Source organism: Meriones unguiculatus, chromosome 19 (genome assembly GCF_030254825.1).
Source record: "Meriones unguiculatus strain TT.TT164.6M chromosome 19, Bangor_MerUng_6.1, whole genome shotgun sequence".
NCBI lineage: Eukaryota > Metazoa > Chordata > Mammalia > Rodentia > Muridae > Meriones > Meriones unguiculatus.
In genome coordinates, this window is record NC_083366.1 from 14,853,277 (window position 1) to 14,876,331 (window position 23,055).

Below are 23,055 nucleotides of genomic sequence, written 5' to 3' on the forward strand. Positions count from 1 at the left end.
CAGGATAAACTGATTTGGAAACGGTGCTCCGTGGCTCCTTGCAATTCTGCAAATACTTTAGCCATCCTCACGTTCTCCAGCTTCTGGCTATAGCTCTCACTGTTCCTCCCCTGGCCCCACGCCTCCTCCAACTCATTGCATGGCAGATGTTTCCATAGTATCCCATGTTCTCCTCCAGTCTAGGCTTCATTGTGTCATGCTGCCTCTGCTGGAATTCTAGTTCTGTGGATGCTACTTATTCACCAGGGTCCTGATCAGTTCTGTGAGTAAGGGTCTATGCAGTGGCTAATCTTTATAGTCTGTGTGACTGAATTTGGGTGTTTCCAGAGAGGATAAACTGAAAGGCAAGAGTCACCTTGACCATCGGGCCACCCTCCTGTAGCTGGTTGGGGGCATGGACTGAATAAAAAGGGAAAAAGGAAAAAGACACCTCAGTACCAGAATTCTTTGTTCTCTGCTACCTGACCTTTCAAGTTGTGAGCAAGCTCCCATAGCCACAGCTACCCTCATGTCACCCCTTCAGCCATGCTTTTCTTGCTGTAATGGTGTGTACCCTCAACCATGAGCCCAAATAAACCCCTTCTTGGGTCACCTAGGCACTTTGCACAGGAAGGAGAGAAGAAACTAACACAGCCCCCTCACCTCACCCCACAGCATCTTCTACCCACCCCGGTTGTCATGGTGAGTGCTCCATAATTGCCTGTTAATTTGGAATGTCCTCTACCCACAGAAAACATGGAATTTTCTAAAGTATAAGGACAAAATCAGGTTTGTTATTATGTAGCAATGATATACCTGGCCCCTGATAAATGTACCGTAAGCACTTGAGTGAACACACACTATGGTAAATATCTCTGACTTCATTTCTCTGAGTACAACCAATGCCTGAAAAGTATATGAATGAGTCCAAGGGGAGGCAAACCTTTCAGCCACTAGCATTCTACTTTTATTTCATGTAGAGTGTTAGTGCTCTTTTAATTAAGCTGTAATTATCTGCTAATTAAAGAATTTTTAGCTTGAAAATATTAAACTCTCATTATTACCCATTCAATTGCTTTTATTTCTTCTTTCTTTTTTCTGTTTAATTTATTTTTTATGTGTATGAGTGTTTTGCCTACATGTATGTATGTGTGCCACATACATGCCTGCTTCCCAGAGAGGTCACAAGAGGGCATCAGATCCCCTGACACTGGACTTCATAGATGGTTGCAAGCCAGCTGTGATCCCAAACCCTGGTCCTCTGCAAGAGCAACAAGTGTTTGTAAACCAATGAGCCATCTCTCCAGCCCCACATTTATCTTATCTTTTTGTAGAATGAAATTTCTTTAGAATTATTTTTAATGTAATCAAATCATAATTTGGCTCATTGCTTTTGTGCTTAGAGAGGCTTAAGAAATAATCTAATATGTGAGTTTTGTTTTTTATTTTATTGTGTTTTCACTTTATTTATAACAGGGTTTCACATTGTACTGTCCTGGAATTCAAGAAAATTCTCCTGCCTTAGCCTCCCAACTATTGGCATTATAAGTGTGAGCCATCACACCTGGTTTCTTCAGTTTTTAACTTAATCATGTGGGACTTATTCTTGGGGACAGCGGCATGGATAGCTTATTGTATTCTTTTCACAGTGAGCCCTCCCATACCCTTCCTTGATGAGAGGACAGCAACAAAACAGGAACTGAACTGTTCTGAGTTTTTCTGTGAACAAATGCATGCTTGTTGTGAGAACAATGGGGGAGTCCATCTATTTTCCTGCTTTCCTTGCTCCGAGCATGCCTTGAGGACCTCTCACTAGTCCTTTGACTCTTCGCTTTAAATATCTCTAGCCCTGTGAAAATGTGCACTGTGCTGTAAATCTTCCCCAGGATTATGTACTCTTGTTTCTTGGTCCAAGTCACACCCAGGCCTTTGGGAGTTCTCCATGCAGATTCCCTGTGTTCCCTGAGTGTTACAGTCTCCACTTTCTCCTTTAATTCTTCGTTTTGTGTAACTACCTTTTTATTTTTTGAAGACTGCATTTTTTACAGATGATGTCTTTTCAGATCCATAGAATCAGCCTTATCTCTTTTTCTAGGCTACTTAAACCCGTCTTTCTTAATCCTAGGGTCCTGGGCTGACTCTTCTTTTCAACTCTAAACAATCATCTAAACAAAACAAAGAGTAGATACTTGTGTTTTCCTTTGAAAAACAAAACAAAACCCCTCTTCTCACAAAAAATAAAACCACAAAAACAAACAAACAAAAACAAACAAACCATTCCTCTGCTAAGATCTCAGAATTTGTGTGGCAAGAGGGGGGTGCTATTTTCTTCCATCTTCCTTGTTGCAGTAAGAGCAGTGGGTATTAGGAGCATATAAACATACATTCTTTATGCTGCTTTGTGTGTTCTGTGCCTTTAGAGTTTACACTTCACTCTGTTACCCTTGCACATCTGTAAAAGCACATGTGCCATAAATAAGTCATATCTGCATGCACATGTATGTGGGTGCTATGACTAAGAACTATGTGGGTATGTTTGCATGTGTATAAGAATAACACCTGACCATTTCTCCTACCCCATGTCTTAGGGGTCCTAAATTGCTTGTCTTAGGCCAGCTCCAATATTACTTTTCCTTGTGTGTGTATATGTATGTGAATTTGTGTGCATGTGCAGGTATACATACATGAATGGGTTGCTCCTGCAAATCCATACATGTATGTGTGGAGGTCAGAGAACAACAATCTTGTTTGCAGAAGGTACGGGGCAATGGCAGAACCCAAGTGGGACAAGCCAGCTAGGATCCTGGGAGTGTCCAGCTAGTCAGAGCGGCAGGTAAAAAGTGCTGTTGTCCATGAGGAATTTGGAGACGTTTCTTCTACCTGTCCATCACTCTGAAGATGACATTTCTTGCTCTAAACTCTAAGTCAGAATCCAGATGCTTAGCATCACTCCCAGCTCATGCATCTGGATCTCCCTGTGTCTGTTTCCTCCTGACACCTCTCAGGGTGTTGGCTGCCAGATGCAAGGAGAACAGCTACCCACCTCGGTCCTCAGCTTGACGTGGACTGTGCAAATGTTGACTTTCCACATCTGTGACGCACTTTCCAGACATCTGTGCTACCGGCCTGGCCTTCCTTGCTTGTGATCATGTTTTGTTTGAAAGTAAAACATGGCCTTTCATTCCCTATATCCTGCAATGTCCAGTCAGGGAATGTTGTGGAATGTTGTCCTCTAAGCTTAATAGCCATTGACTACCTGGGCTTGTTGACTTTTTCTGTTAGAAGGGGGTGAGGAAGGTCATGAGTGCATAGTGGTCTCTTGGTCTCAAGGAGTACCAGAGGATACAGAGTGGAAGCTTAGCTAGCAGAGAATGCCATCTCCACAGCTACGGGGAAGTCGTCATCCAAGCTGAAGAGTGGCTTCTCAGTGAGGCAGCCATTTTGGGGCCACTCATATCCTGTAAGTAGCACTCATCCAGGCCGTGTAAGTAGGCTCCATAAACTCATTGATTCACCAGATGGATTTTGGTAGAATCATACTTTGGTCTGTCCTTGGCCCAGTATCTGGATTGAGTTGGCATTTGGTCAGTCTGCCCAGGAAATGTTCACCACACAACAGGTGCACTCATCTAGAAGATGCCCACAGGGCCATCCTTGGGGCCTGTTGGTTGTGCTCACCTCTTACTTAGAAGATCACTCTAGATCTTCTATGCATTGGGCCTAGAGAGTGGCTTTGGGTATTTCTGATCTGTCGATGTTGCGAAGAGTAAGCTACCTGGGTTCCTAGGCCTAAGCTCAGTCCGTCTTAGTGTGTGTGCTTTGTGCACACAGTGGATTAAAATAAAGACTGGCAATTAGTGTTTCGGATCCCAACAGGATCATGTGGACAGGAACTAGGTTGATTACCTGTTTAGGACTTAAGGCCTCTGAAAAACTGTTCTCACCTCAAACACAGCAACCCTAAGCTGTCACCATGGTCTTACTTAGTGCAATATCAGAAAACAAACAAAACCTCAATTTCTTCTTTCAGTAGATAGAGAAAGACCCAGGGGCAGGAATGCCCTTAGGACAGGATTGCTGGACATTCTTGGGTCCACCCCTGCCCCTACGTATAAGCTCCCCCCATGCAAATGTGCAGAATGTTTGTGACTGCTGGTTCAACTGGGATGTCATAATGCTTTGCTAATTTCCTTCTAATAGAGCTGCTCAGGAACTTCCATCTGGGTTGTATGAACTGCAGCTGTATTCTGTAGCCCAGGGCCTCCTGGGCACTCCTGCACATGCTCTCCTAAATCCAGGAGCAATATGATAAGGACAGAGGCTGCACGGCCTGACAGAGGTCAGAGCAAACTCGGGGCGAGGTTAGTCTCGCCGGTGAGTCTTCTGATGGGCAGCACTTGTGCCATCTTTCTTTCCTCTATGTCATTTTAATATGCTAATTCTTTTAGTGTGTGTGTGTGTGTGTGTGTGTGTGTGTGTGTGCACATGTACATGCAACTACACATGTGAGCGTGTGCACATGGATGTCAGAGATCAACACTGGATGTCTTCCTCAACTGCTCTTCACCTATGTTTTCCTGAGATAGCATCTCACTGAACCTGTAGCTCACTGATTCGGCAAGGCTAGTTGGTCAATGAGCTTCAGGAATCCAGCTGTCTTAGCTCTCTTAGCACCTGGGTGACAGGAGGTCCCTACTTTGCTGGGCTTTTGACACAGGCTCTGTGAATCTGAATTCAAAATTCTGGTGTTCGGGTGGCAGACGCTTTACCAACTAAGCTATCCCCAGAACCAACACGCTAATACTTTTTTAAAAGTGAACTTACTCTCAGACAAGGGAAAGTTCTAATAAAATTGGACATTGTTTCTTTTTTTTCCCTTTAGAAGCTATGAGCAGAGGGGCTTTCTGCCCTTTGCTGTTAGGTCATTTATTTCCATTGCGCATGCTTAACAGAGGGAAGAATACTTCTAACACACTACATCGCCCAAGTCCTTTGTCGTCTGTGTGTGTGCACTGTCAGCTGGCCTCGCCGAGTCTTTGTGAGTGCATGCATTGATCTCCTCATGGCTGAGAGATGCTCTGTGACTATGGAGATCTTGTAACCTTGCCACCTTTGGATTCCTAATTCAGTCTTTGGTCCTTTCTTTTTCCAAGGAAGAAGCTATAGTAGAGAGAGAGTCTGAAGTGAGGTGAAGCTCCTGAGGTGACTCAGGACGCTGTAGCTCCCACTGCGACTTGTGTTGGGAAGTTGTAGTCATGTCCTTGGAATTTCCTTCAGAGCCAGCAAACAGCCTGGGTCAAAGGCCAGCTTGCGAGGTGCTGTTGTAATGCATCCGGCATCCTTACTGCTGGCGGCTTAAGGGACCCTGTGAGCAGGAAGGATGTAGTCTGAGTTCTGGTTCAGCTCCATGCTACTCAACTCCAGCTTCTCCATTTGGGGGGTAACCCATAGGGATTAAGTTTGTTTTCAAGGCTGTTGACAATTTCCTAAATAAAACATGTTTTAGGAGTACTAATTCTTATTTTATGGAATTCTCACCACCAGTCATTAATAGTTCTCATTTTACTGTCTCATCAACCGATCATCTCAAAAATGCGAATGAGTCACACCGTCATGACTTTCTTCGGTTTGTGTGGAGAGACATTAGGCAAGCAGAGTGCAGTAACTAGGTAAACACGATTTGCAGGCCTGCAAATGTATCCTGAACAGCTGGCTTCTTCCTGCCTATTCTCTTCCTCTGCCCCAGACTCCATCATTCTTTCAGCGTAAACTAAACTCAGGAAACTGAGAAATTATAATAGCATGTATTAGTTGGCTTTGCTTTTTCAAGAGCAAGAGAAGGCATTGCCCAGGCTGGCATCAAACTTACTATGTAGCCGAGGATGACCATAACATTGGATCCATCTGCCTCTACCTCCCAAGTAATGGTGTTATAGGTAGAACACCCTGCCATGCCCAGATTTGTGTATACTTGAATACAGGAGGCACTGTATCAAATGAGCTAAGTCCCAGGCTCCCGACTGACTGTTGGGGTGTTTTGTTGTTGTCTTGTTTTATTGTTTTGTTTTATTTAAGCCACAGGCTTTTCCCTCTAAGTTCAGGATTCATTGCTTTCACCGGGTAGTTACCATTCACACAAGTGCGTCGCTCATCTCTAAAATGGTAGAAACCATGAAACTGGCACAATTTCTTCAGAGTTCTTCTGCACATCCCATGGCATATGAATCAGTAGTTGAAAGACCAGAAAGGGGGAAAGAGGGGATTCAAAGTGTGACTAAAACACAGAGGAGGGATGGTAGAATGGCTCAGCAGGTAAAGGCACCTGCCTCCAAGCCTGTCAACCTGAAGTGAAGTAAAAGGAAATGGGGTCTGCAGAGGACAAGGTGCTAAGAAGCACATGAAAACTGGTCAACTTGGTTTTGTATTAGGAGATAATATTCGTGGTAAGAAAAGGCTTGTTAGACCTTGGTTCTGTTGCCCTCTATATCACTGTGGTATGGGCAGGACCGTCTGTGACCATCTCAAGTACGAACCCCAACCAAAAGAAGTAAATGAATTCCATGAGCTGGGGACCCCGATCTTCTCCCTAGAAAGTATCTCAAAATCACCACTAAAGGGGTTATTGTTGATGGTAAGTGATTTGAGTTGTTTGCTTGTTTTTTCAGTCATGTCTCAGAGTCGACTCCAGCGCCATGTTTGAATAATAATCCTATCCAGCATCACCATGACACCAGGCTGTTGTAGGGTTGCTTTCAAACAGGGGCTTTACTCCCCAACGCCTTCAACATTGTGCCTTCTATGAGTCACTCTGGTCACCCATTTTTTTTCTATCTACAGAAAGAGAAGGTGTCCCAACATCCAGTCTTGTATACTGTGGCCAATAAGGCAACTCTAATCGTGATTTGTAAATTACACGTGTGCTTGTACTTGTGCATACGTGTTTGTGTGAAGGGGTATGGCTGCCCATCTTGTGGGGTGAGGGTGGTGTGAAGGCCTCCATTTTTCTGGGAATGGAGCTCTGTCCCATATATTTGCAAGGCAAGCACTTTCCAACTGAGCCATCTCCCCAGCCCTCTCAATTACGTGGTTTTATGCTAAAAATAGGCACTATCAAACTTATTTGCTGAGTAAGAATTTTGCCAGCCCTATTCCCCAAGGCTAACAACACCTCCACCTTTTCTGGGTTTCTTTTTGAACCATCTTTTTTAAACTGATTTTTTCATTGATACTTTTAGGTTAACATACAAAGTATTGAGTTTCATTGCGCCATTGTTCTTTTGTGTGTGTGTGTGTGTGTGTATGTGTGTGTGTGTGTGTGTTGAAGGAGTTGTTAAACAGTGCATGGTACATAGCTGGGCACGTAGAGAGGACCCACCCATAAGCAGAAACTTGCCACCTCACAGGTCAGCGTACAGCATTGGCTCTTCTCCTGATCTCTACCCCTGTGCAAGATGGTTTTATTGGCAACTTTATGATACACAGGTCATTTCATATCTGCCTATATCACCTTTCCTTGTTCATGAGTCCAGTCTTCATCAGTCCCCGTGTATCTTAACAGCAAAGTTGGACACCCCACTTTCAAAATAACAATTCTTCGGGTATGTTTAAAAACGATGGAGGACTTGGCAAGCTGATGCTACTATAGAATGTTTAGGCAGCAGAGTAATTTATGATTAAGAACCAGAGCCAGCTAAAATCCATGCTCAGCCTTGCTCTCCAAAGGATTTCCTTTGAGGGCGATTGTCAGGGCTCCAACTGTGCCTGTGCAGCTGAAAATGGGGGGAGGGAGGGGAGCAGTCTTATTCTACAATTGTGAGGACTGAAGAGAAATTTCAGCATGCCAGACAAGCCAAACAATGCTACAGATGTCTGCTCGTTCTTTGTATACACCCACAAGGGTGAGCTGTTTTGCACTGGCAGTGAAAACCGGGCACTCCAATCTTCCTTGAGAAGGAAACAACCAACAGGTGCCCCTTTGAGGCACAGACCACAGCCGTGCTATCAAAGGAGAGTGTGCCCTCCAAAGCATGACGATTCCATTACTACTTCACAACTGTAATTTTGTTACTGGTATGAATCGTAATGTAAATATCTGATATTGAGGGTGTCTGATGTTACCCCTGTGAAAAGGTCATTTGACCCCCCCAAAGGGGTCATGACCCACAGGTTGAGAACCATTGCCTTAAACTTACGTAAGCTACTGAGCTGAAAAGGACTTACAGAACTTTGACCTCAACTGTTGTATTGGATCCAGCTCATAAAGACCAACAGCCATTTTATTTTCAGAATTTTGGGATAGCGTGTAAAATCAAGCCATTGCCAAAATTAAATTTTGATGATCTAATTTATTAAACTCAAAATTAAACTTACAATTAGTTATATTAAAAAATAAAGGTAATAGTAAAAGTCTATGGATCCTAACTCTTACCATACCTTACCTTTGTATGTATCTGTAGGTGTGGCTGTGCTTGTGTTTATACAAGTGTGTATGTATGCACCCATGTGGAGGCCAGAGGTCAACTTCAGGTTATACTCCTTAGCACCCACTTGTTTTTTGAGACAGGATCTCTCTGGCCCAGGGCTACCAGTTAGGCTAAGCCTCATTTTTGGAGGTCACAAGGGAGACAATGAAAAGGAGCTTTGCCTTTTGTTCACGGTGACAGATGCTGAAGAGTGAGTCAAGGTTGAATAGCACCATCCAGCAGTATGTTAGAGACGCACGTGCTGATTTATATTACATCTGCTCCACGGACTATAAACATCTGAGGACACAGAGTCTGTCTTGTGTGCCTCTGTCTAATAAGCTCCATCATACCAGCGGGTACACAGGAAGGGCTTCATAAATGTCTTCTGAAATGGCCGATAGTCCGGCCGCTTCTTGCTATTATATGGCCAATTCCCAGTGGGGGAAGCCTCGTGCAAGGCATAGCGCCCAGTGGAGTTCAGCCCGCAGACCTTCAAGAACTTTATCCAGCTACTAGGTTCTCAGCAGTTCTTTGTTTTCTCCCATAGATGACGGAGGGCCGTCGATGCCAAGTACATCTTCTTGATGACAGGAAGCTGGAGCTCCTAGTACAGGTAGGTGCCTCCGGGGAGACTTTCCTAGTTTCCTCTGTGACTAATGAATGTGCCGCAGCGGTGAATTCGATGGTGGGTGGAAGGGGGTTGTCTCCTGTGCTTCTATGGCTGTCTGGTAAAACCTGTGTGACGATGGCTGAGACACACCAACATGTTTTGTGTGTGTGCTATTTTTGTTCATTCTATTTCTATGTACAAACATGCCTCTGGTTTTCAAGGCCAGATGTATATATAACCTATTGTTACAAACATGTAGGAAAGGAATTTCCGTAGCTACCATTAGCTATTCTTTCTGCTTGGAAGGAGTTAACAGCATTGTAACCTAAATAACTCCTGTGTCACTAAGACTGATGCAATCTCCCTCAGAAGGGAGAGAGTTCCCTCTTTTCAAATTAAGTTTTCATAATGTGTGAAGAAAGAAAAGGTACCTCTGTTCTCTGTCTGTCCCCTGAGACTACCAGATCCCTCTTCACCCCATGGCCTGGGTTGCTGTCACCATCAGTGGCAAACATTTGGAGAAACTGACATGGGAAAATCACCGTATTTCTCCCCAAACTGAGAGCACATTTAAAAAGAAAAAAATCCTCACTCCCCCCCCCAAAAAAAAAACCAAACAGTCACAGAAAGAGTAAGAATCCTGGGCCCTAGATGCCTTCCCATGGCTCTTGAAGGGCCCATTGCTTGACCCAGAGCATAAACGATGATGAAGATGATTCCAAACCTGGTTTAAGGAACTTGGAGATCTAGTTCAGTTCCAACCATTTATGACTCTATTGGTTTATTGGTTTGACATTCTCTGATGTTGCTCTCAGAATGGTGTCCTTTTCCATCGCACACATACACACTCATTCACACGTGCACTCACAGATGCACGTGTGTGCTGGGATTACAAACATGAGCACCACGTCCGGCAACTGCATGACATCTTGCCCTGAAGATGTTTCAGTTCATCATAGGGATAGAATGCTGCCTACGTGGTTAATCTCAGGGCACACAAGACATTGCGAATTGTTCATCTGCAGATTTGTTCTCTCTGGCCTCCGACTTGCTGTGTGGACTTGAAAAATGATCCAATTACAAACTTTATGAGTTAATGCTTTCAACAGGATTCCAATAACAAAGCCATTATAAATGTGTTATAGAAAATGGAGAAAGACTCATAACTGCATCACACACACAGTAGTATTACTCTTACGCTGGTAGGACTTCTTTCCAGGATTCTCTTACTTATACATGTTTGTAGTTGCAATTGTAACATGTATACCGTTCACTTTATTTTCCCTCGTATCCATGTCCTTCCTAGCATTTCCCAGGCCACAGTAAATTGTTATCTTTGTTAAGAGCTGAATAAATTCCAGAAACAAATATATCATTGTTATCTAATCATTCACCCTTTTAGGTGCATTTAAGATGGCTGGTTTTCTGCCTTACATTTTTTTTCCACAATTACAAATAAGTGCTGCGATTACCATATCGTCGTGTGTAGCCTACCCATACTTTAGATTATGTCCTTATTAGGCTAGATTCCACGGCCCACCGCCTATGATTTGATTTGGACGAGTGAGACAATATAGGGAAAATGTATATTGGACAGAATTTTTTTCAAGTAGAAGAGCCTTCCACTTGCTGACACTTGGCACTTTAAGCTGTTAAGAACCTGTGAGGAGTTTAGAGAGAAGTGGCCTGTACAGTGTGTTTCACATGCTTTTCTGAAATCCAAGCTTGGGAGCTTAGAAGCCACCTTCTGGAACAGGAAACGAAACCACAAACAGAGCTTGGGTACTGCTGACTAGCAAGCTGCTCTTGAGACTACGAATGGACACAGCTGAGATGACGTGTCCAAGAATTTAAATACTGACACGTAGTTTGAGAACGATTATCTGGAACCTTATAAAGCCAAAAAAGAATTATGCTAGGCAACCAGGAGAAGCTAATCTTGAACCCTGTAAAGTCAAAAAAGAATTATGCTAGGCAATCGGGAGAAGCTCACGCTCTTCCCGCCCTTTGGGGAAAATGCTTTCCCATTTAGCCGCTCTTCCTAGAACGCCAGCCTTCCTGCATCCTGTCCCCTGAGCATGCCTATCTTCAGTGTACAAACAGTCCACAGCATGGAAGGACGTTGCCACCCTTACCCCGGTGGCATTCACTGCCCCTCCTTCTACTCCTCAGGAGCCTGCGCTTTGCTGCCCCTGACCCCAGCTTCTCTCTTACACACGTCACAACTCATCAGCATTGCTTATGCTGTGACCACTGCGAGTAACTGGTGCCCAGTCTGATGCCTGGCATGCAGTGTCACTAAATACTTACTGTTGACTGAAAGACTGCACGATCCTAAGGCCTCTTCATATTGCTTCCTTGGAGGACTTCTTGTCATGGTACCAACCGCTTAGCAGAGAATATGTTTTGATTCACATGTGTACATATGTATTATGTGCACACACATGTATAAAAAGATTCCAAACTTCGTGGCAGAGTGGGCCTCAGTATAATTGGGAGGAACAAGGTTAAAGGTGTTGGACAAAAGCCAAGTTTGATATTTGTATTTTTCTTCCTTCTCACAAAGTTTGGCTGTTCAGCATTGGGAGAAGGAACCTTTCCCAAAGGCAGTCCTGCTCTGCAACTCATGTGGACCAACCTCTAGTGGCACAGACATTTTAGCCTTGTATGCTTCTTTTATTAATTAATTAATTCATTAATTAAATTTATTTATTAAAATTATTTAGCTTACCAAATAATGGATGTCCTCGTGACAATTTAATGTCTATTCATTGTACTTGGTTTATATTTGTCCCCAGCTGCCCTCTCCTACCCCTCACCCTGGTCTCCTTGTTCCTCCCAAGCTTTCCACCCTGAATGTGCCTGCCTGCAGGTGCGTGCACACACACATCCTTAAATCTACATCTCACATAGGAAATGAAATGTGCAAGTTTTCCTTGCCTGTCTCTATTGCTCTCTTTCCCTCCCACTTTAGTCTGCTTCCTCCCCCATCCCATAGTCTCCATTCTACTTTCTTGCCATGTATATCCAACTCTAGAGTGTACACATGAGAGAAAATGTGCTGTTTGTCTTTCTGGCAAATAAAGCTTATTTCACAGGCTGGAGAGATGGCTCAGCAGTTAAGAGCACTGTCTGTTCTTCCAGAGGTCTTGAGTTCAATTCCCAGCAACCACATGGTGGCTCGCAATCACTTGTACTGGCATCTGATGCCCTCTTCTGGCAAGCAGGTGTACATGCAGATAGAGCACTCATATACATACTATAAAACAAATCTTTAAAAAAAAAAAAAAAACTTATTTCACTTAACATGATGAGCTCCAGTACCACCTTTCCCGCAAAGGGTATAATTTCATTCATTTTTTTATGGCTGACTAAAATCACACTTTACGTTTCTTTATTTCACGTTTTCCTTATCCATTCATCTGTTGATATCTAATGAGACTCTGAATCCTGGCTATTGTGAGCGGTGCTGAAATAAACATCAATGTGCAGGTTCCTCTGTGGCATCTTGGTTCAAACTCCCTTGTCATATCCTTGGTTTTGATACTTTATGTTCATAGAATAAGAAATTTAGTCACTAAAATATAGAAATATTGAAAAGGTTTTCATAGTTTTTGCTAAGTATAAATTTGGGATATTTGTCACAATCGTTGGACTAAGAAACACATTTTAGGACATTTTTGGCCTGGAATCACAGAGCTGGGAAAGGAAAGAAAAAGGCATTCCAGCCCATGTTTACCTGGCCATGTGTATAAGAGTTGAAGTCAGGCTTGGAGAAAGCATTTGTCTCCCACAGAGAAGCAACAGGTTGACACAAGATGACCAACAAAGAGACATTCATCCAAAGTGGCAGAAGTGCCCCTGTGGTCATCAGCTATGGCAAGGATTTCAGGAGTTGCCCAGGCTTCACCTCAGACCTCCGGAAGGGTGAAAACCTGTTGTAGCGTAAACAATCTAAAGTGAGCTGAACTGACTTCAACTGCTCACCCTCTCTAGCCAGCTATCACCTCAGAGTGCTGGGAACCAGACAGCCACATAAATAATGTTTTGAAGTCATGAAAACTTATTCACTGTTAGCACAACATTTCCAGAAAAAAAAAATTGTGGCCACAGTTGTCACTGGACGCTTCACCTGTAGAGCTCACCTGTAGAGCAGCTCGGTTTCACTGAGGGAATCTGGGTTTTCAAACCCTGATGGCCCTAGTAACTGAAACCTGACCCCTACTGGGGAGGACAGAAAGTCAACAGAGGACTTGTTTGCAGTTTATCCTAAATTTATGGGCAGCTCTTTGGCATCCGCGTAGCGCCTCATCTTCTTAGTGACATCACGAGTGGACACAGGCAGCACTCTTGTCACCCTCCCACCTGTAGCATCTTGCTCTGTCATCCAAAACTTCCTAACAACAATGACATATTTCTAAAAAATAAGACAAACCGAAAGCCCTGCATCAGAGTAAGAGGCCACCCTCATCTGTGCCTCTGAATCAGTGTCTTCTTGAAGCTTCAGCATCCAGAGCTAGGGCATCAGGCATGTTAGTGTTCAGCTTGGCTTCTCAGGTCCTGTCTTTCTGCTGTTGCTCTTTTAAAATTCCTTTCTTTTCTTTTTTCTTCTTCTGATTGGAATGCCTATTTGCAGAAGCATTTTGAAAGAATAAAAAGGGGAGGAGGTGTTGCTGGAGATGGTGACGCTTGCCTGTAATCTCTGCATTCAGAAGGAAGCTGCAGGAGTATTGATGTACGCTTGAGACAAGCCTAGCTTACAGGGCTTCTTAGCCAGATCCTAATGCAAAACAAAACACAGGAAGTGTGTTCAGTGCTGGTGAGAAGAACTTAAGGAAGCCGTAGATTAATTTCCATACACTGTAAGCCTATTGATGAGGCCCTGGAAGCTGATCCCAGGGAAGGTTCTGGACATTTCCTCCTGGGTGTCTTAAAAATAGACTTCATTTTCAGTAGAACTGAATGGAAGTGTGACTCTTCTGAGCAGGGTTCCCTGCAGGCTTAGGAACCTGGACCACATCCCACTTGAGAGGAAGACAAGCCAGCTCCGGAGAACAGACATTCGCCTTCTCAGCCTGGACTGCCTCGTTTCTCTGCTTTTCCCATCACCTTTCATGAGTGAATACTTTGCTCTGCCAACTTTCTCACCTCACATAATAAAGCTTTCCGCACTGAAGCTCTATCTGCCTTGCACAGATGGCCACACTACCCACGACTGCTGCCATGTTTAGGAAGCTTCATTGTGAAGGGAGGTGGCATGTCTGTCCCCTCTAACCCAGTCTCTTGGTGGCAGAAAATTTCAAACTGCCCATCTCTTGTCAAATAGAGGAACAAAGACTAGCCAGTCTTCTGAGAAGTGGGAGAGGCTCTAAGGAGTGGGTGTTTCCCAGCAGAAGCTAGGAAGAACTACGTGGTACTGCCGTTACTTGATGCCTCTAATCTTGAAAATGTCTCTGCGGTGGAAACTTCTGGGGTCCTCACGCTTGTAGGGCAAGCACACTACTGACCGGCCTATCTCTCCAGCCATCTCCTGTCCTTTGAACTAAGTTTCTAATCTAGGCATGCCCAACCTTTTTACATCACAATTATATGCTGTTGTCTACAATGTTCACCTCTGAGAACCTCAAGCAGGGACGCAGAAAAAGAAACGCCATAAACGGCTCATGTCGTCTCACAGCCATCCTGAGATGCATTTGGTAGCAATGGGCTAAGGGTTTTCACGCCATGGGCTGTCTGGTGTAGAGATCGTTAGAGGAAAGGAGTTGACTGTTGCCATCCATGCTTTTCTCCGACAGAGGCACGAGTATGTATTAGTCTTAAGGGTTAAGGAAGTTAATTTGGACTTTGAATAAAGTAGTACTTGGAGACAAATTGATACACTGACTACTGTGGCCTAGAAAAACAGGTGTAAAACTAATTTTATTTAAAAAACTGGACTCTAATAGTGCCACATAGAATAAATGAACAGACTTTGTTCATACCTGCCTGCATACATGCTCACCCTCACCGCTCCTTCCTGGCCATTTCATGGTTAACATTCAAGAAAGAAAGAAAGAAAGAAAGAAAGAGAGAGAGAGAGAGAGAGAGAGAGAGAGAGAGAGAGAGAGAGAGAGAGAAAGAAAGAAAGAAAGGAAGGAAGGAAGAAAAAGAAAGAGAGAAAGAAAGAAAAAAGAAAAGTAAAAGGATTGGTTTCTCCCAAGCAAACCAGGAATTCCCCAAAGCACATGTTGCCAAAAGAAAAAAGGGAGGGGCAAGTTGATTCCATGTCTTCTCAACTGAACAGGGTAGGCAGGTGGTGTCTTCCGATTGGCTGGCTGGCCCGTCTGCTGAAGCCTGGCCCATATCTGCCATCTGCTTCCTTCTGTGCTCCATTCATCAGGAGTCCCTGCCTCAGCCAAGGGCTAAAGATGCATGCAGAGGCTAGGAGTAGACAAAGGGACTCAGCATCATAAACCTTCTGTCCTGGGCCTCCCAGGCCACCTCATCAAGAAGAGCCAGAGGGGTGATGGACAGCACCGTGGTGAGCTGACCTCTGCCTTCAGTGTGATTGCCAGCATCATTTATTAATCTCTGTTCTGTGAAACAGGCACACTACCAAATGAGCAAAACAGATGTCTCTCCAGCCCCTGGGGGTGGCCAAAAATATTTAACATCTTAAAGGCACATGGTAAAGCAAACAAATGTGACGATAGGATATAGACAGATGACGTGATGGTAATTCCATATGTCATCAAAAGTTCATTTAACGGCACGGAGGAATAAGAAACAGTCCATGTCGTATGCACACATGGATGAATAGTGTCCCCTTTGGAGAGGAACAAGAATATGCCAAACCTTCTCCTCTCCAGTAAGGACATATAAAAAAAAATCAGGTTGCAGAGAGTAGTGAGCATCTTTTTCTGTGCTGGATGAAAACAAAGGCAGAAGCCCAGTCTCCCTGGGGCCTGTGAGAGAGGGCGGAGTAGCAGGACACACCAGATTGATGCTACCATCTGGGAACTCCCTCACACATATATGGCTCTAGAGCCAGACAGCTCAGCCAAACACAAGGAAGGGCAAGGGTAGAAAGCAGGCTATTTCAGTGTCTCTAGCCCCAGGGATGACTGGTCCAGGACGCTGGTTGCCTAGCAACACCACTATAGAGCTCCCATTCCTCCATGCCCTCCTGTTTTCCCTCCTACTGCTGCTTTGCGTCCCATCTCTCCTTTGAAGCCAATGCTATCTTGATTTAGAAATCTAGACAACGAAAATCTCCAATACTTGGCTCAAATCAGAATTGAAGGGAGAATGAGCAAAGTAGGAGGAGGTAGTAAGCTCCCTCTCTTGGAAGCTCTCTGAGGTCGCTTTCTGTCAGCTTATGTTGGCTTTGGTTCTTACCGCTGCGTCCTTTACAGAACGATTTCCACAGGTCCTCTCTGGTAGTGCTGCAAGAGAACACATAAGGACCCTCACAGGGGGCCTGAGAACTATTTGTTCCTTGCTAAGGAGGAATGAGGAAGGATGAGATGAACGAAACAAGCTAAGCCTACAGCCCCATAGCACTGCTCAGCGGAATGTGAATAATCTTGCTGACAGAGGAAAGGAAACACACACACACACACACACACACACACACACACACACACGCACGCCTCTGCACACCTTTAAGGAAGGTTTGGAAGTGGAGGGGAGACGCTGGTCTTTGTGCAGAAGATGGTCTTTGTGCAGAAGATTGCCCTGTGGCGTGACAGTTGCTGCCTGAGATTTCTAATTGCAATGATTGGCTCTATGATTGTGAATAAAGTCAACCATGTGACTATAGTCTTAGACCAGTGGTTCTGAAATTTCTTCTAGCTGCAAATTTCTTTGTCTACTGTTCTTTAAATGTTGGAGGTTTAACCCACAAACTTGTCCCTTGTCACTAATAGAGTCTTAACAAGCACTAACCCATGAGTTAGAAATTATCATTATATTTAAATACAAGATGATAAAAAATTCAAACATTATTTATGCAACTATATGCATTCATACATAGTTCAGTGCAAATTAATTTCAGTTGAATAAGCCATCTCTGAAATGTTTTAGGAAATTGTATGCCATTGACTTATCATTACATTAGCTAATTTAATTAGCTAACACTTATTTTTGTACCTGAGTCTATTCGAAGAGCTCATTACATGCTGGACCATCCAATCAGCCCCATCACTCTACAGCACTGATGATCATTAGTGCTCCCATTCATCGGATAAGAAAATTAGGGTACAGAGACCCAGTGTAACTTATCTAGAGTTTCACAGCTGGTAAATAGCAGAGAGCCAGTTCAAGGCCATGCCCTCTGCCTCCAGAGTGAGAAATAGCCTCCAGAATGCTGAGACCATGTCCCTTTAAACCTGAGCATGGCACTTTGTAACTCTATGACATTGACCAGTTGGATAGCCTCTTTGAGCTTCAGTATCTTCCTCTTTAAAAGAAATATTAGCTTCCAACTTCTTTAATCTTATCAGTAATCAATGCAAATTTGTGTCTCATATACTTCGATTACGAGGAAATGACTGTGCCATGCTCAGAAGAGCCTCAGGCACTTGGCAGGCATCTCTCAACTGGAACCCAAAAAGCTTAGACTTGACCACTTGGTAGCTATGGAAACCTGAGCAATCCTTTGCCTTTGCTGCCTCATCTGTTAAATGAGGATGTTAGCTTGGTTGGGGTGTATATAGACCACTATGAAATGTTACTATCATTTGTATGAATGTTATTTCTAATTGTTTTGTCTTCCATGTGATTATGTGCAAGACTTGATGCAGTATTTGTAGTGTTCAGCTAGGGCAACTGGACAAGTGGTAGGCTGACAGTCCATCGGAACACACTTGCACTACCTGACCACTATTGCCTGATCCTTCGACAGGTGCTGACCACCACTGCTCATCTCGCCAGGGTCACGTATAACTCACATGACAAGGTCATGCTATGGTGAGGGAAATTGATGTGCATGTATTTTATTTGTTCAGGCTCTAGATAACCATCTGCCGGGCCGGATTAGGTCTTGTGCTTCAGCGATGTCAGACCTGATCACTCATTGTCTTTGAGGATAAAGTGGGGGGAAGGAGCTTGATCGCTGCCATGACAATAGTTTATCAATGGCCGATCCTTAGTGCTTGGTGTCAAATGATGGCGAAGCACAGTCTACATGGCTGGATCATATTGGCTATGACCTGTGGGAAAGTTAAAAATAGAAAGCACATTCTCTCCAGTGTAAGCAAAGCTGTGATTGGCTTGCTCAGCCTAGGACTCATAGACTCAGGTTACCATAAGTTCAAGTTCGCGTATTAACTGCTATTTCCCAGAAGGCCTGTGTACCTTTCGTAGAGGTTGCAGTCCCCTGACCCACATTTTACAGTGTACAGTGGGACTCGTGTCTTGGGACATCCAAATGCATTCTGCCTCACTGCAAGGCTCAGAATCCAATGTGACTAAGAAGGCTGCGGGAATTGCAGCAGCTTCCCAGGATTCCCTGGAGAACCCCTTTCCCCAAAAGAGTGCTTCGGGGCCAGTGCACACTGATTAAGGATTTTTTTCCTTTTAGGGAAGGCATTTTTAAAATTCCACGTGGAGTTCTTTGAGCGTGGTAATAGGCCAGTATAGTGATCATTCAGTTTTAAATTGTTGATGGATTGTAAGATTTATTGCTACAATAAACTGGGCCATATGTTGGCTTTATCAAAAATCCTGTGCAAGCATTCCTCCACTCTGACCTTCCGTATGCTCATAACAGCGTCAGTGGTTTGTAAAATAACAAAAAGAGCATCAATAGACTAATATCTCCCTATTTCCTGCTAGAGTCATTTAGAACTACAGTAATCCTCCAGAATGCCTGGGAACCTCATTCCATTGCACCGTATGTGAGTTGTAGAGAGACAGAAGCATGGGGAAATCATCGCTCTTCACTCTCCTCTGGAGATTAATCAACTGGCTCATAAACTAATAAATATCTTGGTATTGAAATACCTTCAGTGTTGTTAGGTCTATCAAACACACACACACACTCATGTAGACACTTATTCATGCTAATGGCACACATATACACATGCACCCACATACATGTGCTTATAGCCACACGAACACATTGACGCTATCACAATACTGACATGAGCACACAAGTACGTATTCATCATAGCATACAAATATATTGTGCAGGTATACATATATACACATACTCATATAAAGTAAACCAATCTTAGAGAGCAGAGACTTCCTATATGCTCTTAGTTGACCATCACTTCTCTCACCAAACTATACTCTTTGCTTAAAACTTTTATTTGTATTTTAGTTGTATGCATAACTATATATGTATGACTGTGTATAGGTATGTGCACATGGCTGTGAGCTGCCTGACATTGGATGCTGATAACCAAACTCAGGTCCTCTAGAGGAGCAACAAGTGTTCTCAGCCACTGAGTCATCTCTCTAGACCCCAAACTATACTCCTGAATAAGAGAGAAATGGTTGTCCTCCTACACAGTATGACTTTTGGCTCAGGAGTACCGGGCCACGTTGATCCTCGGTAGCTTATGCCTTTGCCAACAGGAATGAAGATATTGTCACAAGGCAGCCACACCCAGCTATCCATATGCCACCTCCTCATGCAACTGTAGGAAGAGGATTCTTTTATTAAGGGAGAAGCTTCCCAGATGGTCCCCAAGCCTGTTCCATCTTCCCACCCAAACCACAGTGGCTGGTATCCCGATGTCTTAGCTGGTCACCCACAGAGGAGCAAGTGAATGCAGTTGTTTGAAATCAGTAGTTGTCAATGTGTGTTTCTAGAGAAAAAACACTAGCATTGCTCAGCCAGCATGGAAGAAGGCTCAAGCTCTCCGGAACCTGACCCTGAAGGCCCAGAGTATCAGGATTAGAGGTGTACTTGGCCTGTAAGAGCCCAAGGAGCTGGGCATGGTGTCACGCACCTTAATCCCAGCACTTGGGAAGCAGGCGGATCTCTGAGTTGGAGGCCAGCCTGGTCTACAGAGCAAGTTCCAGGACAGCCAGGACTACACAGAGAAACCCTGTCTCAAAAACCTATTACTTACTTGCTTACTTATTAATTAATTAACTAATTAATTAAAAACAAACAAACAAAAGAGTCTCAAGAAGCTACAGGCTTTCTGCCTTTCTGGACCTTATGTGCACTACTTACAGATAGGGGCAGTCCAAATTCTTTTAATCCAAAAGTCCAAAAGTCACAGACTTCTGGATTAAAAGAATTTGAAGTTGTAAAGATAGATGGTTGGCAAATCCTCTGGCAGCAAGCTGCATCCTCAGCTTTTAAAAAAAGTGGTTTGCTTTGTTTTGTTCTTTATTCTGTTGCAGCAACTCACTGAATTACCTAGGCTGGCCTTGAACTTGAGACACTCATGGGCCTGTATCGCTCTTCACACCCTCTGTGTGTGTGTGTGTGTGTGTGTGTGTGTGTGTTGGAAACAAGTGAGGCAAGCGATCTTGCATAGTTTCTTTTCTTTGCTAAATGAAGGTAGAAAACAAATACTGCCATCCACCACAACCATTTATGCAATAGAAAAGAAACTTACACCCAAAGAACATGAAATCAGAAGAAAGGGTAATCTTTGGAACAGCCTGCATTAACTAGTTTTCCATTATCAGTGTTATTTTTCTTGTTTCACCATAAATCCGAGAAAAAGGCGTCTAGATTTCTAATCACTGGGTTGGTCTTCTTGGTGACCAACTTCCATCACAAGTCATTCATTAACATAACCTCAGACTCAGAAATTCTCCTATTGGGGCTGCTGTAATGGCTCAGCCCTTGCCACTAGGCCTGATGACCTGAGTTCAATCCTACACGATGGAAAGGAAGAACAAGCTTCAACAAGCTGTCCTCTGTCCTACATATGTGCCCCACTCATATTAATAAATGCTAATTTTAAAAATCATCCTAATACTTGGGACAGTCATGGATTGTAGTGCCAGCCTCCCAGGACTGAGAGATAGCAGCAGTTTCCTGATTGTAAAGCAACAGCTATGGCAAGAATGTAGCTCAGCGATAACATTCTTGATTTCTGTGGTCCTGGGTTCCATCCCCAATACCACAAAAACAAACAAAGAAAAATAACAGCTTAAGATCCAGGCATCCAGATCTCAAAGTTTGGTTTTGCTAGTGGAAACAAGATCAAAGTTAATGTTTATAGAGTCTCAGCTTCCAAGCACGGAATTTGATGTTAGTCCACATTTTAAGTGTCACTCTGTCATTCACACTGGGCTACTGCAGTAAAGTACCACAGGCTGGGTGGAGTGATTAAATGTAGAAACACACGTTTCACAGGTCTACGTGGTAGAAGTCCAAGATCAGATGTGGGCGGGGCTTAGCTCTCCAGAGACCCCTCCTTGTCTCTGGTAGTGGGCTGCCTTCTCTCCATCTTCATGTGCCCTTTGCTCTGTTGCAGCATCCCTGATGTACCCTCCTCCTCATTATGGGCTTCTTCTTCCTTCCTCCTCCTCCTTCTTCCTCTTCTTTCTCCTTTTTTTTTACTTTTCCCTTGTTTTTCCTCCTCCTCCTTTCTTCTTGACATTGACCCTTTTGGATGAGGACTCCACCCCATAACCTCACTGAATTACTTCTTTAAAGGTTCTCTCAGAATCCAGTTACTTTCTAAGGCACCATGATCGGGTTGTTAACAGGGAATTTGAGGGGCTGGAGAGATGACTCGGGGGTTAAGAGCAGTGCTCTAGGAGAGCACCCACGTTCAGTCCCCAGCATCCACATCAGGCACTGACAACCAACTGTGGTTCCAGCTCCAGGGGATCTAGCACCCTCTTCTGACCTCCTAGGCACCCGCACTCACATGCACACACTCACACGGGGCCAGACACATCATTTAAAAATGGGAATTTTTTTTTAAAAAGAATGAGTTTGGAGAAGGGACAATTCAGCCAATAACCATGACCTTGAGTATATAACCTCTTTGAGTCTTAGGATCTATTGTAATTTTTAATGTGTAAGGGAGAGAATGAACAAAAATGACATTGAAAAGCAGCTGGGAGGCCGGGGCCCTGTAGTGAAGCTACCTACCAGCATGTCCTGGCAGTGCTGCAGCCACGCCCCATCCTTTTTTTAAGGGCACAGTGGTTTGCTGTCTGGAATTAGCCATCAGTTTCTCTGTCTGGGAGTCAGTGTTTCCCAGGGATGGGCTCCTCTGTTCTGGCTCTGAGGGCTGTAGTCACAATCAGCATGTCCTCGGAGCGAGCCAAGCCTCAGCTGGGTTCAGCCCTCCTGCTCAGGCCTGAGTCATCATTCTGATTTAAGCTTGTGTCACCCCCTCTAACACCCCGCCGTAGCCACTGTCAGATGTGGCTAACGGCTCCCATGGCTCCCTCCTCTTCTGTGGCCACACGCAGAAAGCCTGTAAGCCTGGGACTTGAAGAAACTTGAGTTAGACTGTCTGTCTTTGACCATGTGGAAATCCAGAAAACCCCGTACGCCTAAGCCCTCAGGCTGCTGGGAGCTCACAGAACAAAAAGACCAGGATGCTAACTACATCCAAGGCCAAACTGACTGCACTACCACCAAAACCCAAGAACTTTACAGCTACACCAGGAGTTCCTTTTGGCAGGCACCGTGCATATGGCAGGAATCCCGCTGGCTGAGCTTTGCCAGTGAAGAGGCTCATTCGAAAGCTATTTCATCACAAACAGCTTCCCTAGCCTTCCATCCAGATGACTTACCAAGTGGTGACCTCCCTAAAATGCCTCCGGAAATGCTGATTCTTCCAGCCCGGCCCAGTCCTGAAGTCAGGCTAGTCATCATAAGATGCCTTTTCTTCAATATCATGGTTATAGCCAGCATGTTAGACTATGCTAAAGGAAAACAGCCATTGTCCACATCTCCCCGGAGCTTGCAGTCTGAAGAGTGAAATGTCAGTCAAGGCAGATACAAAAGAAGAAACACTGCCAACCAAGGCGTGGAAGAGCAGAGATAAGATTATGAAATCGGCCTCCAGTCCGTGGTATGTTATA

The 23,055-nt window shown here is 44.1% G+C and overlaps 1 protein-coding gene across 6 annotated transcripts in view; it reads left to right on the forward strand.

Annotated features, from left to right (window-relative positions):
* Frmd4a (FERM domain containing 4A) overlaps window positions 1–23,055 on the forward strand; it is a 577,932-nt gene that overhangs the window by 396,127 nt on the left and 158,750 nt on the right. For all 6 annotated transcript variants that reach the window (XM_060372407.1, XM_060372408.1, XM_060372405.1 and 3 more), the window contains one exon: window positions 8,992–9,057. In XM_060372407.1, coding sequence (XP_060228390.1) covers window positions 8,992–9,057 — 66 coding nt within the window. The remainder of the gene's footprint in view (window positions 1–8,991; window positions 9,058–23,055) is intronic.